We start from the raw sequence: 18,190 nt of genomic DNA, 5'->3' as shown, positions 1-18,190 counted from the left end.
TTGGTTGCACGTCATCAATGACACCATGCGTCGTCTTTTGGAGTTTACTGGTGGTCGTATTATGATGTAAAACCAAAGTTATTTTAATTTCCCTATATAAAAATTTTCGGCGCATATTTTAAATGTCAGGTTTTTGCTATAGCAGCGCCATCTTAAGCCTTTCCTTTTTTATGACCATTTTTAATGCATGAAGATATTTCTCCTTACCTCTACACTCCATAACTTAGCTGCTTGAAGAGATATTAATTTTTTGATAAATGTTTTGGCCACGCCTGATGGTGTATACTAATTAATTACGAGAATAAAACGTATTAAAATGTTAACAAAAGACACAAAACTAGTATCGACGTCACATAAGAAAACGCTAAAAAAAATGGAGTGGGCTCTTGGTTATTTACCTATGAAACGTACCTCCTGGCTCTTATCGCTGCGACTTTTACCCTTGAAAGGTGAACAACTAATCACCATTGTAATAAAGTTTATACAAAGTTCACTACACTAAAACCATGAAAAATCGTTAAAGTTGTCGTAAAATTGATGATCAGCTGATGACTCATTCGTTACATCCAAAAGAATGGCGTCTTAACATTCACACACTTCTACTGCAGCCTGTATATGGGCGTTACGTGTCCTTGTATTCTTTAGCCCTTGCGCCGACTTTTGATGGATTCATTCAACTTATGTTTAACAGTGTTGCTGCGCGATGTATGTGAACTTCTGTGTTTTTAAGTAATTTTTATTATTTTTCTTTGCAAAAAACTGTTTAAAGTATTTTTTAATATCTTGGATGGGTTTGTCAGTGCTTAGTTTGCAAAAAGCGGAGTATTCCAATACCAAATTGATATTTCAGCGGTAAGTGACGCTACATATTTTTTTTTGGGCTTTAACAGTAGTGTACCTAAGTTAAGTTTTAGTTAGATTATTACAAAAAAACATTGTTGGAAATAAAATTATACATGTAATATTTTTAAAGAAGTCGAACTATAGAATTATACGAAGAGAAAAAATGTTGTTAATTGGTTAAATGTTTTATGAATGTTAATCACCCTGTGGGGTCTCTATAACAAAATAAGGAATTTAAAAGCTTTTTTATCATCAAAATGCATCTTTTCTCAGTAGTTTGTACGTATATCGATTACGACCAAAAGCCAAGGCATGCTTTTAATTCTAATTTTTTTATATATCGTTACTCTTTTCTGCAAGAACGAATATCTCCAACAAAAATAAAGCTAATGAGATGAATAAAAAAAACTAACGAGAAAAAATTCCCCTTGGTGTTAAAGCTGTTTTTAAATTCCTTACTTTGTTAAACCATTCCACAGGGTGTTGCAAACTTTCAAAAACAACATTTTGCTTTTCCTTGTATAATAGGCAGATGAGTATTTGCATTTTTATTTTATAAAGAGTCTAAAAAGTATCGTTTTAAATACAATTCAATGACAATTTTAAGTTGTTTTTCAGTGAACGAGACTCCTATTTTAAGCCATTTTTCTATGTATTTCTTCTTTAATAATTTACCACGAAAATATTAGATCACATAAAAAAGAGGAAAATCTTGAAAGCTATAGGAGGTCATTGGAATTTAAAATTTCCAAAAAGTTACGCTTAAACTTGGGAAAAAAATGCGTCGTCGAAACAAACGTTTTCCATTTTCTTTCCGGAACAATATAAGCTAAAAATTTGAAGAACCTAAAATTATGCAAAGTCCCCGAATAGAGATTTAGCCGACAGAAAATAAAAACAGCCGAGCAACGGCGAAGCGTCCCCCCTGGCTCCCCCCTCATCCCCTATATAACCCACCATAGTCCCAACTTTATTCGGCGACGGCGAAAGCCAACTGGAGAGAAATGAGGGGGGACTATAAACTAGTGATGTTCTATATACATCGATCTGCCCAAAATATCGATATTTTTATTATGGAATATCAATATTTTTTTTAATGAACGTATCAAGAAAATTTCATATTATTTATCGATGCATTGATGTAGGTAATTTATTCGATGTACTTACTATTTCCCTGATTTCTGAAGTCTCGATATAGTCTCCACATATAACGTTTTACTTGTCAGTCTTAACTGTTCAGTCAAAACACTCAAAACTAGTGATGGGAGTACTCGAGCGAATTTTCTACATACATTGCAGGTAGCAAATTTATACGACGCCGTATATACCAGGTGCGTCTCAAAAGTGGCTCACCCCTATAACTGCTTTATTTTTTTTAGATAAAAAATGAGATTTGGTATGTTAATATTTGACAAAAATTAGGGTTGATTGACGTATTCAATTGTTTTCTGTCACTTCCTGTTTCACCGGAAATTACTACAATTTATAATTTTTAAATGGCACCCTCGGTATTTTCTTACTTTATTCGATAAAAAATGACATTCTAAATAGAATGACGTATCATATGTCAACTTTTGACATATTCGCTCAAAAACAAATTGTATTTTAAATCTCAATCTAGAGTGCCATGTCTGTGTTAAAAACACTAATTTTTAATTAAGAAGTCTTGGAAAAATAGATTTGATCGTCTAATATTTTAGTGTCTTGTCCTGGCCGGTTAAAAGATGCCCAAATCGTATTTTTGATCATATCTCATTTTTTTTCAAATGGATCGAGAGAATAATTTGATACCACACACTTTTGGTATTTCGAGTCAAATTGTCGTTATGAACCGCATGTTACAATTTCAAATAAACCATATGCGAAAATGTCAAATGTTGACATGTGATATGTCATTCTATTCAGAGTGTCATTTTCTACCAAATTAAGTAAAAAAATACCGAGGGTGCCATTTAAAAATCATAAGTTGTAATCATTTCCGGTGACAGCGGAAGTAACCAAAAACAATTGAATATGTCAATCAATCCTAATTTATGTCATATACTAACATACCAAATCTCGTTGTTTCATATGAAAAAATAGAAAAGTTATAGGGGTGAGCCACTTTTGAGACGCACCCGGTATATTAATCCGTTGCGTATCTGAGGGACAAAATTTTACGACCTACATCGACAATGCTTCGAAATAAACTAAATTAAGCGAATCGCTCGCTGCTTACTACTTGCCGGTCATTACCGAAAGAATATGTGCCCTGCGCACGCAACTTACTGCTTGGCGCTTGGCGTTAACGAGTACTTACAACATGCGACGGGTGAAAACCGTATTTTTAAATACGAGTGATATATCGCTCGAATGATCACTCGATTATTGCAATCGCTTGATACTCGAGTACTCGATTATTGAAATTAATCGTTTTTTTTCATCACTAGTCAAAACGTATCGAGTGAATTGTGTGACGACGGGATCATTCACTTTTACAACAAAACTATAGTTTTGTCTACATTGAAAGCATAAGTAAATTTACAAAATATCATATGTATACAGGGTGAGTCTTAAAGAAGTGGAAATATGTTTAGGGTATATTTCGACCCCAGAAGAAAAATTTTGAAAATTTGTAATTTTTGTGAATTTTTTTAAAAATTTTTTTTAGTTTTTAGTTAAAAAATATAATATAGTTGATAATATGGCAACATAGGTAGTAAATTAAATTTACAAGAAAGAAAATCCAGAAAAGATCTAGTGGTTCTCAAAATTTTAGAAAAAAATATATTTTTTGGAAAATTTCAAAGTAAAATACACCGATTATTTTGGATTTATTTTTAAAACGGTAAAGAGAAAATATGTTTCTTTTATCGAGATTTACCAGTCCTGAAAATATTTGCACTTAATTTGCAATATTAAACAGAACAATTTAAAACTCACTATATATTACATCTCTAATATGGAACTTTTAAAAAATCTAATATTTTTTATAGATTCACAAAGTAATGTAATTTTACACAATCGTTTAGAAATATTTTAATTATTATTAGACGGGGATTTAAAGACGACCATTAAATCCCATACTCACTATGCGCTGATGTGGTTTGTCAATGCGTCGATTTGATGTCCCAATGCGTCGAGATGATAAAAAAAAATGTGCACCACTAACTTTTTTTCCTTTCAGTAGCAAATATAGGAGGCCATTTAATGTCGATTAATTAAATTAATATTAATATTAATTTCAAAATACTGACTCTTCCTTCTTTATTTATTTTTGAATCCGTTTTCTTAATCCTCAAGCACATATCTGCCATTCCCGAAAGGCCACCTCACCACTATCCACTTAGGAATGGGAAGCACGATTTTTATCTGCCAACCCCGAGCTCAGAACTAGTTAAAGGCTCAATAATGTACAGGGTGGGTCAAATTCGACGCTTTTAAATGGAAACACCTTTTTTTATAGGAGATAGACAAAAACTAATATCGGTGTCTGGAGCTCAATTTTTATCAAAAACATGATGGTGAAAACTTCATATCGATATCTGTAACCGTTTCGGAGTTACGGGGTGTTTTTCAAAAATATGCATTTTTAACAAATCGCTGTAACTTTTTTGCTATGGAAAATTTTGTATTTTTATGAAAACATTTCCAAAGCACCTTTTTACGTAGAATTTAATGGTTTAAGTATACTTTTTTTGAAATTAATAATTTATGAATTATCAACAGAAAATTTGATTTTTTATATGGGACACCCTGTATATTTTTAATTTATTGAAAATAATTTAAAATTACCTTTCCAAAAATATAACACACTTGATATTTTGCTCGATTCCTCTTCGAGATTTAGAGTATATAAAAATTCGCCCACTTTAAATAAGTAGGCTTTGAACGGCACCGGCTGTAATGCAAAAAAATCTAGCTGTGAGCATCAATTAAAACGAAAATAATATTTGCTATGAGAGATGCAGAATTTTATAATAATATAAAATATATTTAACCAACATCAACACATTTAAACTATATCTAATAGCAATAAAAATAAATAGCAAACCAAGGCATGAAATTTTGCTACAGGTGTTGGACATATCAACCGTCTTCTGTTATGGACAGACGGGGCAATTTTTAACTCAGTGGGTGTGAAAGATATCCTCTCATAACTGCTAAGTATTTTTAATTCTTGTCTAAATTATAGGGAAGAATAAGGAACCTTTATTCTTCCGCAAATATATCCATAGGATTAGATCTATGGGCACTAAGTCAGGCGGCCTCGACGGCCAACGGCTGGGATCTTGGTTAGATATCCAATTATTCTTGAAATTGGCTGCAAAAATTTGCTGATAACTTCAGCGTTCAGAGGCGGTGCGTCGTCTTGCTGGAAAAATATGTTTTCGAGTTCCATTAAGGGCATATCATCAATAAGGGGTCCAAAGCCTACTAGTTAAAAGTGACGGACTTTTAAAAATCCTGTATTTCGAAGGGGATTATAACAAAATATCAAGTTTGCTATATTTTTGGAAAGGTAATTTTAAATTCATTTTAGTTAATTAAAAATATAGAGGGTGTCCCAAATAAATAATCAATTTTCCTGTTGATAACTCTTAAATTATTAATTTTAAAAAAATTATACTTAAACCATTAAATTCTACGTAAAAAGGTGCTTTGGAAATGTTTTCATAGAAATACAAAATTTTCCATAGCAAAAAAGTTACAGAGATTTGTTAAAAATGCACATTTTTGAAAAACGCCCCGTAACTCCGAAATGGTAACAGATATTGATATGCGGTTTTCATCATCATGTTTTTGATGAAAATTGAGTTCCAGACACCGATATTAGTTTTCGTCTATCTCCGATAGAAAAGGGTGTTTCCATTTAAACGCGTCGAATTTGACCCACCCTGTACAATGCCAAAAAATGTACAATAATCTGCCTTTGGATATCAAGTCGCTTTCATTCTTTCCCGCGTTTCGCAAAGCTCTGAAATCATACTTACTGGAGAGAGCTCGATATGCGGTAAACGACTTTTTTGTTGATGTTCAATTTTGAACAATTTTGAATTTTAAAATTTTGATCATCTCACACACTGGTTAAAAATCTAACATTTAATATTTTAAAGCTCTTAAATGATTATATCCATTTACAATTTTCCTATTGTAAAATTTTATTGATACGTCTTTTTTGTGTTCTGAAATGTCCATGTATGTTCTATTTGTAATTTTAATGACGTAATTTTTCTTGAATTGTATGATATTTTTTTTATTATTTGCATATTTTTGTGCTTTAGTTTGTTTTTTAAATGTTTTGTCGCTGAAGCAATTTTGGCTGTACCGGGTGTCCAACTAAGAATAGCTCTCGGCTGTATCTCGGAAAGTATTAGCCGTAGAACCTGAGAAAAAAAATATTTATAATATAATCTGCTAAAATAAAGTGGTGGGAAAAGGTTAGATCTGTTTTTATTTAAATGTTAGTAACTCCGGACTGGATGACCGGAATCTATAACAAGTGAGGGCTCGTTTAAAAAAAGCGTTTCATACTCTATATAAAACCATACAAACAATACTGATATGCCTTTAACAGTAGACGCTAGAGGGCGCTGTCGTGCAATTTAACAAACAATGCGGGATTTCCCAAAAAAATTAAATACAATGGTATATGTAATTTCAGCTGATTGTAAACAGGAATAAAAGTTCAAGAAGTCAGTGAAAACCGCATCTTGATATCTTTTTTCAATCCGAAGATATTAGCAAAAATATAATAAAATATAATATATAATCTTATTTTTATAACTCGGTATCAGTAGCCCTCTAGATTAAAAAAATAAGATAGAAACAGTTAAAAATATTTTGCCTGAAGAAAAACTCTCTTAACTCAAGAAAACTGGTTCTCTTGAAAAATTCGAAAATTTCTCTTGAATCTATTTTCATTCAACCAAGTGCAAGTTACTTTATTTTAAGATATTAAGAAAAATACGCTAGGAAGTACTTCATTCAAGAGACATGGTCATTTTTCCAATAGCTAAATACCCTTTTGATGAAAAATAATAACAACACGCAAAGACGATGACGAAGGACGGTATATACAATCAGTCGGCCGGCAGTCAGATTGAAGGTAAGAGATATTTACCTAATGCACCTGTTTAGATAATGCATGTGTGACTATAGATAGAATAAGAATATATAAAGTAAGATAATATTATTATTCGATGGTATCATAATATAACAACATAATATCGATGTATTTTTATGGTGGGCCTCCCTAATATGAAGACGAAGGGAAGCGAGAAAAGAGACAGAGAATGGAACCCCGCGAAGGGGTGGGCGGGTAAAGAGCGGCAAAAAGGGGAGAAAACGGGGGAAAAGGATCAGAAGATAAAATAAAACAAGGAAAATGAAATAGCGAGGGTGGATACGAAATAGGGTGGAGTTTACGGGAGCGGAAGTAAATAGGGACGCGTAAAACAGGGTGGGAAATATATAGAGATTCCAACTTCTCTGGTGCTGACTGCCTGCTTTGCCGGTGGACGCACATGTTGTTTGGCTGGAGGAAAGGGGAACGATTCGTTCAGCGGGGGAAGATTGCCGGAGCGGGAGGCGACGTATTGTTGCCGCGAATTCGCAAAGATATTTCCGATTTCCTTCTCGAGGACTTTAATTCACCCTTGAGATCGAGTATTAACGCGCCCTTGGAACGTCATTCATTGTTACACTATACTGAAAAAAATATAAGTAATTTTACAAAAAAAAAATGATTAATATTAAATGATCACTAGTAAACGATATTATTTTCACAATGAGTTTTGTGAGTTTAAAAATTACAATTAAATCAGAAATACAATCTTGTAGTAAAATTACATCTCATTAGACATATTCACAAAACTTTGTGAATTTACCATAATATATTTAGTAAAAAGTGACGCCACCTCACGTGCGCTTCTTGTGGAGCTGGTAATCGACGTACCTAATTAGAGGAAACAACGAACGACATTTTAATCTAAGTCGTTTTTTTGAACAGGCGGGAGTCTCAGTACATGGATGATTAGTGTTTTTATAATTTAAGGGTACGTATATTATACGAATTATGTTTATATTGTAGTTTCTTGAAATCTAACCAAAATACAGACAGCTCTCTTAAAAAACACAATCGCCATTTATTATAATTTTTCATTTTAATTTTAGCGATTTTTACTTTTTTATTTTTTCTAGATAAATTTTAATATAAATATTTTCCACTCCACTGGACCACAGATTTTCTTTTCATAAAATGGTCTCTCTAGTATTTACTACATTTATTGACTCTTGTAAAAAAGGCCACATCGCATAGTTTTTTTTGAGAACATTTTTTTGGAGAATTTATTTGTCCAAAGCAGACCTACAAAATATTTCCAAAATTCCGTTCTAAAAATACCTCTACACAAAAGTGCTTCGTTTGTCCATTAGGGCATCAAACTTTCAAAAAATAAACACATTTTTTCAGATATTTTAAAGTAAAGATTTCAGTTAACGTCTCCTTTTTGCTGCCAGGGCTAATCTGGACGGGGCCTACTTTGTTTACGCGGAATCCGAACCGCGGTCCTCGGCCATATCATGGTCAATGGCCTACCGACTTAGGAAGTGTCTAAATCAACTCTTATATACTCACGAGATATCCGATCTCATCCGGCCTCGAACCGACGTGAATGAGCAGTGTGTATCAATAGATTTTACACTTTTCCCTTGGACAATAGCACGATACAGAGTTTCGAACCGGTCACCCGTCCATTGAATGAGATTTTGGGTGTCTATATGTTGATAAGTGCTTTAAAGTTTGACCTTTACAAAAATCAAGAAAAAGTACGGGAAGGGTGAAAACTACCCCCACTTCTACATAAATTTTAGTATAAACATTTTCCATCTCAACAAAGAAATTGGTCATCCATTTTCCAACCAATGACCAATTTCTTTTTTCGTAAAATGGTACTTTTAGTATTTACATAGATACTACATTTTTGCCTCTTGTAAAAAACGCCACCATGCATACTTTTTGTGGAAAAAAATATTTTTTCAAAGCTGACTTCCAAAAAATCTTTTTGGTCACATCAAGCTATGGAGGCCTATAAAATCTATTATGCTGTACTAATCTAGTTGGCGAAAATATGGAATTTTATGTTAGTGTCGTTTTGGTGTCGTAGATGTTATATATACGAGGATGGTCTGAAAAGTTTCCGACCTCAACGTGAAGATGGCAGCACTCGTAGATAAAAGCTAGTGAATTTTCATTGTTCATCTGTTGACAGTTATTCACCAAAGTTTCAGCCATTTTGGATGCGCAGTTGTTATGTAACAGTCGTTTCAGTGAGTTGATGTCAGTGTTTTTGTGAAAATGGAGAAAATCGAGTATCGAGCTGTCATTAAATATCTGGTTTTGAAAGGCAATAGTCTACATAAATTAAACATGAGTTGGATTCTGTGTATGGGGACTCTGCACCATCATTTACCACAGTGAAATTTTGGGCAGCTGAATTTAAACGTGGCCGTAAGAGCTTGGGAGACGATGAACGTCCGGGACGTCCAAAAACTGCAATTACCGACGATAACATCGCCAAAGTTCACCAAATGGTGCTAGACGACCGCCGAATTAAAGTGAGAGAGATAGCAGAGGTTATGAACATATTAAAAGAACGTGTTTGTCCCACATTAAATCAAGATTTAGGCATGAGAAAGCTGTCCGCGCCTTGGGTGCCGCGTTTGCTCACGTTAGACCAAAAGCGTGTTCGTATGAACATTTCCAACGCTATGTTAGCGCAGTTTAGGCGCAATAAATCCGAGTTTTGGCGTCGATTAATTACTGTAGATGAAACTTCGATACACCAGAAACAAAAATACAGTCCAAACAGTGGACGACAAAGGGAGAACCGGCTCCAAAAAAAGCAAAAACTGTTATTTCGGCTGGGAAAGTGATGGCGACTGTTTTTTGGGATAGTCATGGAGTTATTTTAATTGTTTATCTTCAAAAAGGAAAAACCATCACAGGAGCATACTACGCATCATTACTTGACAAGCTAAAAGTAGAACTTACGGAAAACGGCCTCATTTACAGAAGTTGCCATGGCGAAAATCCACGAATTACGGTTTGAACTGCTTGACCATCCCGCCTTACTCACCAGATCTAGCCCCTAGCGACTTCTTTTTGTTCCCTCATTTAAAAGTTGCGCTCGGAGGACAGAGATTTTCGTCAAATGAAGAGGCAATCTCCTTCGTGAACCACTATTTTGCAGAGAAAAACGCCGAGTACTATTTGGACGGGTTATAGAAATGGGAGCATCGCTGGGAAAAGTGTGTAGAGTTACAAGGGGACTATGTCGAAAAATAAAATAAAATATTCAGAAAAAATGTCTTGTATCTTAGTTAGGTCGGAAACTTTTCACACCACCCTCGTATATATACTGTAAACATAGCAAAACATAGACACCCAAAATCTTATTCAAATCGGAATAACGGTTCTTAAAATATCTGGAAAAGTGTGTTAATTTTTTGAAACTTTGATGCCCTCTAACAGACAAACGAAGCACTTTTGTATAGAGGTAAATTGTATAGAATGAACTTATTTTGATTTCAAAAATACGTAGTGGTTCTATGTCCACGGAATACTGAGACACCCTGTATATCAATCAGTACAGCATGCGTGTATACGTATATAGTATATATATTTCTATGTCTTTTATTATACTGAATTGTTATTAAGTATAAAGTATTTTTATGAAAGACGCAAGAGGGTAAAAACAAATAGGCATTCATTACTAAAACAACCTTATTCAGAACCGTCGCCGTTTCATTCCAAACACAAAAACTGCAAAGTCCAAATCGCAAAAGTTTCCCCTTTTCGCGAAATCATAACACTAATTAAAATGCGAGCCCGTAACCAACTTGAATAAACAAATAGTAAGTACCAAACAACAAACACATTTCAATTAACTGCTGAGCATACTTTCCTTTCCATTCATATATTATTTTAAAGTTCAAATAAAATGGCTACACATACGCACACACAAACTGTTCGCCTCGTAATAACATTTTCGGCTGCATTCGCGCTGTAAAACCAAATTACGAGGATGAAAGCTCATTAATGTACTAAATTATTATCGCAGGATATTACGTTTTAATTTTAATGCAGTTTAATCATGGCCATGTTTGTTCAACTTCGCGTTGTTCCGCTGTTTCTGCTTTTTTCTCTATTTGTTACGTTTTTGTTTTCGAACTGGCGCAATTTGTCGATTTTTTACGGAAAAAAAACGGAATGAACATCGTTAATATGAATTGATATGTTGTTTGGAGTCTAAGTTTGTTTTAAATTTGCTTTGAACGAACAATTATACGTACTTGGAATACTTACAAAGCCTTATCTTACGCTGGGAATAAGATGCTTGAAAATACAGCGTAAATCGAAAACGCCTATTGAAAGAAACTTTTTGTTATATAAGCTATACAAAGTGAGTCTTAATTAAGTGCAAATACACACATGGCCAAAATGATTGCATATATCGTAAAAATATACGGAAAGGAATTTAAAGAATCTTTTTTTATACATAGCTTTGATAATCTGTAATAAACATTTTTTTGTTAAAATGGATATGGTAAACAATGCTTATCGTTCAGACCCAATATTATTACAAATTCTTGCACATTTCGATTTGTGGTCTCTTGGATTTCAGAAGAAATTTAACCATTGTTTTGGCCTTAAAATGCCTAGAAACATTATTTTACAGTTTAATAGAGTCAGAATAGTAACACTGTCTCAACAGGCCTACTGGTAAGTTGCAATAGCTGAAATTGTAGGAGTTAACTAAAGCGATGTTTCGCGAATATTAAAAAAAATCATTCAGGGAGACAAACGAGGTTACAGACCGGCCTGGAAGAGGTAGAAAGAGATAGAAAACTACTGCTGTGCAAGACCGTCAAATATCAATAATTGCACGACGCAATCCCTGCTTTCTAGTACTGCTATTAAAAATGAGTTAGCTCGCCTTGAAGGAGTAAATATTTCAAGAAAGACCATAGCAAGAAGGCTCCATGACAGAGGATTACATTTAAGGAGGCCTCTACGTGTTCCAAAGCTTAATTTACAGCACAAAATTACGCGACTACAATGAGCTGAGGAGATGAGAGCAAATGGACCTAATTGGAATTTCGTCATGTTTAATGATGAAACAAAAATAGGCCTAGTGTCAGACTCGCGACGAACTTTGGTCTGGAGACCATCTAGAAAACGAGCAAGCTTGAATGTAGCTCAACCTCGTGTCCCGTTTAAAGGGGAAAGTATTATGGTATGGGCAGGTATAATGCACGGAGCTCGAACTCCTCTTGTTTCTATTGATGGCACAATGACAAGTGCCTCATATCTTAGAGACGTTTTAGAGCCTATTGTACGTCCATTTCGAGGGGCAGAGGGGGATGAATTTGTTTACATTGACGACATGGATGGATGGATCCTCCCCATCGCACTTTAGCGGTTCGCGAATTTTGTGAGGAAGAGGGTATAAGAAAACTATGGTGGCCACCGATGTCTCCAGATATGAATGTGATCGAGCATGCTTGAGATATGCTAAAACGCCATATTGCCAAAAGGAATGATCCCCCCCCCGTACCTTAAATGAATTGAAAATTGCTGCGCGCGAAACATGGGAAGCCATTCCTCAACATCTTCTGGACAACTTAATTGAGAGCATGCCACGTCGTCTCACAGCTCACATTGAGGCTCGAGGAGGCAATACAGACTAATAGTTGTGAGAAATAATTAGAATTGTTTTCGATATTTTCAGTTTAAAATGAAATTTGTTTTTGTTGATTTTCACTCATAAGATTAAATAACAGTATATTTAATAAAATTATAATAACAGCCTAGTTGCACTTAGATTTTTAATTTTATATTGGTTAGTCGTGTAGTAAGCCAATATGTCCAAAAATATTAAAAAAATCATATTAGGTCCAAAATAAAACAAAAATATATATATATGCAGTAATTTTGGCAATGTGTGTATATTTAGGGGTGGTATATTTCGATCCCATAAACACGTCTGAATGAAGTTTTTAGTTAAAAAACATAATACATATAAGGGGATGTAAAAAGTAACTGCAATTAACATTTTGCCAACACAATAAAGTCTTTAATTTTGAAGTTACATACACAGGGTGTTTCAAAAACAGGTGCCATCTGTCGTAGGGCATAAAAAGAAGAGTTATTTTTCATATCAATATAGGTCCGATTCTGCTTTGTTTCGTAGCTACAGGGTGTTAAAGTCTTAATAATTTTTCTATTTATTGTAATTTTTTTCTAAGTACCTACTTTTATTGATTCGAATGAAATTTTGAGGGTAAAAGTTACCATAAGTTTTAAACTTATAAGTTTTAGTGCTAAAAAAGTGTCGATAAATTCATCAGGGACGTGCATATGGGTTATCACTGGAATATTTTTCAAAAAAAACATGTGCGCCACTGACTTTGTCTCTTTTGATATCAAAATTGTATAGAACGTTAAATGCCAATTAAAAGTTATCTCTTGATATGTTGTCCATTTCGATCTCCTTGGTGAGACAAACGCAATTTTATTAATCACATTTAATAAAATTAAAATAAAAATAAAATTAATAAATTTATATTTTATATTTACTATTACTACTAGTTATGATTACTATTAGTCCAACCTACAACAATTCCAAATAAAAAAATTATGGTATTTAAAATAAAAAAAGTTTATTGGCTCCCTTACAACAACATAACCAGTCTTCACTTTTTGCTAAATAAATGACGAATACACGACTTTAATTTAGTATTAATAATCAAAATATGCTTTGGAAGTCCTTCTTCAATAGATTTTAATTTTTCTGGATGCACCATAGAACTGAAGGATGATTGCAAAATTATTTCTATTTACAGCCGTCATCGCGAGGCGCGACGATATTTTTTATTTTATACCGCGAACTAGATGTGTTTAAAAAACCGCATCATCCATCTAATTAAAACAGCGAAAGGGAGACGTAATCGCAGCCGGAAAGTTCGCTGACCTTGGCTCGCGTTCGGCAGCATTCAATATGTAACGCGAGGGCAATCGCATCTACACCTTGTAGTGATATTTTTATTTTTAGCATTCTCGACCAATACACATATTAAATAAATGAAATTGAATTTAATTATTTTAATAAATTTACTGAGAATTTTATTTCATTATAAGAGATCTCAGTGAGTTAATCGTAATAAAAACATATTACGATATTTTGAAGGGATGCGACGCATCACCCGCATCAATGGAAGATTCGCCGCCTGCATGTAACATAATATATAATCATACCTCTCTTCTGAAGATCGTCTCTGGTGATTTGCGTGGCCAGGGAGGGCGTTGGAGGCAGGCCAAGATGGGGCGCGGCGGGTCCCCCAGGATACCAGGCCCAGCCGGGAGCCTGTCCGTTGAACATCCGCAATTTGTCGTAAACGGACTCGTTTTGGGCGCTCGCCTGCTGCTCCTTTTGGCTGGCTAGGTTGCGCAGCACCCGGTTGATCGAAGAAACCTGAAAAAGAATAATATACATCAAGTAGGTTTTGGCAATAAAAATCGTTCGCGAGCAAAGTTTTAATGTTTTTTTTTGGAATTTTATAAATGATTTTCAAAGGAAGTATTATTACATAAGAGGATCTAAAGTCCATTTGCTCAAATGTCGCTGACAACTCCTCCGTATAATAGATAATTAGAAAAATAAATAATAATATATCGATTACTAAGTAAATCTAAACAGTGCACTTGAGAATAATAGTTATTTTTTATACAAGACGATAAAATGGTATTTTATCGCCGACCGAAAAGATTAATTAATTAATTTCGGGAGGCGATAATGCAAATTTATCGTCGTGTATAAAACAATATTTTTTTTTCCATAGTGAGTTACGTTTTACAAAATATTCAGAAATTATTATTTCAAATTTATTAGGAGTAGAAAAAATATTGTGCTGGGTTGGCGTTGGTTTCTATGTAATTTGACAAATAAATAAAGCTGTCCTTTTAGTTGTCAGTTTTGAGTCAATATTTTTTAATTCCCTTTCGTGTCGATTGCTGAGTGAATTGGAGCCAGAAATGGCTCAAAACGAAAGAAGTAAATTACCAACAGATATTCAGGCTGAGGTGACAAACGCCATATCCATACTACTTCCACTTAAATCCTGAATAACTTATGAAAAGGAATACAAAAATTTTCAAAAATGGAAGCAATTAAAAAACGTGCGAGAAGAAATAAAGTTCTTAATCTATCCTCGCTGTTAAAGTATCATTTAATCTACACTTGCGGTTAAAGTACTATTTTATCTACTATTTTTGATAAATGTAAGGCAATTTTAACAATTGCTATGGAAAAAAGTATTTTAATTAGTGGAACAAGTTGCTGTGCAATTGCACAGTCATTTTGATTACTATACTATAGAAATAAAGATGTCTAATTTTATTTTGGTTACTATAAATGCTAGTAGGTAATTGATTAGAGAACAATTTAACAATGAATTGATTTGTTTGAAAATGTTTCATTGTTGAAGCTTCCGTATTTATCATTAATATCTCAATGCGAATCCAAATAGGATTGAACTTATTCAAACGAATGCAAACAAAGTCTTTTGACACACAGTCTAGATATGCACAGAATCATTTGACCTAGATTAACCCTAGAATACTAACCATTCGTATTTTGCCATATTTTCTTAACATACAAAATATCATGTTAAACATTCTTTTATATTAAAAACATTCATTTGTAACTTATATGTTGAAGTTCAGGAAACGATATAATGGCAAAGAAGTCAATAATTATTTCTCAGTATTGCAAGTCACACAGAATTGCTCACTTTTAATCGCTCAATTCCATGAGAGCTGCCGCCATTATTTTATGACATTTGAACAATTTAATTTTTGAAATAGATAGATGTCATAGTGGCTTTGGTAATCACTAAGTTTGACTTTTAGGATATACAATTTTTTTTGACAGGTAATTTTTTTCATCCAAAAATTTTAAATATTTTTTTTCCTCAAAAACGGTTAATGGTAGGTATAGAGTGTTAACATCAGTATTCATAAAATTTTACAGACAATTCAAGTATGTAATAAAAAATGGGGGCACCCATTTAAAATATGAAGGTTGCTGTCAACATCCGGTATTTCCGGAAGTGCTGCCATATTGAAAATATTTTTAATCGATAGATCTCGTTCTAAAACAATGATGTACTAAAAATCTCCGATCTAGATATTATGGTTCCCTAGAAACTTCTAATGCACGCTCAGCCTGGGACACCCTGTATATTATATGTGTTTTAGTGTAGGAGGTTTCTGTTTCAGTTAGTAAAAATTAAAGTAAATTCAGTTACTAATTTGTCTGCAGAAAAATTTCTAAAATATAACTAATCAGAAATTTAAATGAGCGTTCTAATGTTGGGACACCTCTTCTGAGCCGGTATACAGCCAACCATCTGATGACTGCCTTTCGTCATCGCTATCAATTGGGAACGGTACCATGCAGTTACCAGTGGCACTGTTTCTAATTCTGTTTGTGTTAGGGATCTTGTATGTTTCCACCTCTTTGACATTTTTCGATAAACTGGTCTTTAGAATAAAGAGCAGGCTCGAGAATGTCCCAAAAAATATAAACGTGTATAATAACCTATGGAAAAAATACGATGCAATTTTTCAAAGATGCGATTTTTTAAGTAATTAAGGTAATAAGTCATTACCGTTTCTCTGAAATTTAAAAAAAAACACTTTATTTATATTTTTCACCCCTTCTCGCGGTGAATTTAAAATATTCTTAATTGAAATTTATAATTTTCCAAACAAATTAAATAAAAATGTTAAATAAATATATTTTTCAACATTTTTTTTTAAATTTCTACTATCATCCCCTAGCTTCTATCCACCTTATCTCGGTTAATTTTGATCGGAGCGAAAAAAGTATAGAGATCATTTCAATGTAAAATTTTACGCTATTTTTTTTAATTACATTTTTTTATTTTTTTTTCTAGTGCTTACCGTTTCTCGGAAATTTCGAAAAAATTAATTTCATTTATTGATTTCACCCCTTTCGTTTCTCGGGAGTCTTCTTCTTCTTCTTCTTCTACTTCTAGCAATAGGGCTGTCCCTGTATAAAACAAGTATTTAAGCCTCTTGTGAACCGGATGTCCAACTTTCGTACTATCTTTTTGGTGCCTGCCAGGTGGTCTGGGTGTGTTGGAATTTGTGTTCGCGCCCACTTTGCTATTCTCTCGTGGTCCATTTTTTCAACATGGTATTCCCAATGACACCTTCTTGATCTTCCCCACCTCACTATGTCTTGCACTACCTGTTCCTCTCTGATGTCGTGGTTTCGTATTCTATCTCTTAGAGCGACTCCGCGTATTTTTATTAAACTTTCATTTCTGTTGTTCTAAGTATTGTCTTTGTTTTTGATGTTACGGCAGAAGTCTCTCTAGCATAGGTAAGAACTGGCCTAACACAAGTTTTGTATATATGCGAACTTTACTTTCTCTTGACACGTCCCTTCTCGGGAGTGATTTAAAAAAAATCTTTCACAATTCGATTTTAGATCTTTCAAGGTAACTTATATCAAAAATTTAGAGGCCTATTTTCTTGTACTAATATGAATGAAACCAAAGCGATGAAACCAACCTCCTAACCATAGTTGAAAAAATACAGTCTTTAGTTAATATTCAATAATTTAAGGTACGCGGACGATACAGTTCTCATAGCAGATAGTGCTGAGGGATTGCAGAAATTAATAGACCGAGTAGTAGAGGCATGTGATATGTATGGTATGAGGCTTAACTGCAAGAAGACCAAAGTTCTAGTAGCTAGTAAAAATTATGAGGCGCAGTACCACCAGTTTAGGGCGAATAACGAAACCTTGGAAACAGCAGATACAATCACGTATTTGGGCTGCAGCTTGAACAAGAAATGGGATCACTCACGAGAGATCAGATGCCGCATAGAAAAAGCCAGAACCGTTTTTAACCGTCTTAGAAAAATCCTATGCAATATGCACCTGAATATCGCTATGAGAACACAGGTCCTAAGGTGCTACGTATTCTCCACGCTCCTATATGGAGTGGAAGCTTGGACCTTGACAGATGCTACATCTAAACGCTTGGAAGCCTTTGAAATGTGGTGCTATCGCCGCATGCTTAGGATCTCATACACTTACCATGTCACAAACAACACCGTGATCCAGAGAATGCAAAAGGAACTAGAAATAGTACATAGTGTGAAAGTGAGAAAAATGGCATACCTTGGGCATGTGATGCGTAATGATAAATACCAACTTATCCAACTGATACTGCAGGGCAAAATAGATAGTAAAAGAGGTCAGGGACG

General features: G+C 33.9%; 1 protein-coding gene across 1 annotated transcript in view; it reads right to left on the bottom strand.

Moving 5' to 3' along the window:
- LOC115886918 (paired box protein Pax-6) overlaps positions 1–18,190 on the bottom strand; it is a 135,229-nt gene that overhangs the window by 39,492 nt on the left and 77,547 nt on the right. The window contains exon 5 of the mRNA XM_030906245.1: positions 14,144–14,360. Coding sequence (XP_030762105.1) covers positions 14,144–14,360 — 217 coding nt within the window. The remainder of the gene's footprint in view (positions 1–14,143; positions 14,361–18,190) is intronic.

Source organism: Sitophilus oryzae, unplaced genomic scaffold (genome assembly GCF_002938485.1).
Source record: "Sitophilus oryzae breed Bouriz unplaced genomic scaffold, Soryzae_2.0 scaffold_535_pilon_pilon, whole genome shotgun sequence".
In the NCBI taxonomy this organism is placed as follows: Eukaryota; Metazoa; Arthropoda; class Insecta; order Coleoptera; family Curculionidae; genus Sitophilus; species Sitophilus oryzae.
This window is presented reverse-complemented; position numbering and strand designations above follow the sequence as displayed.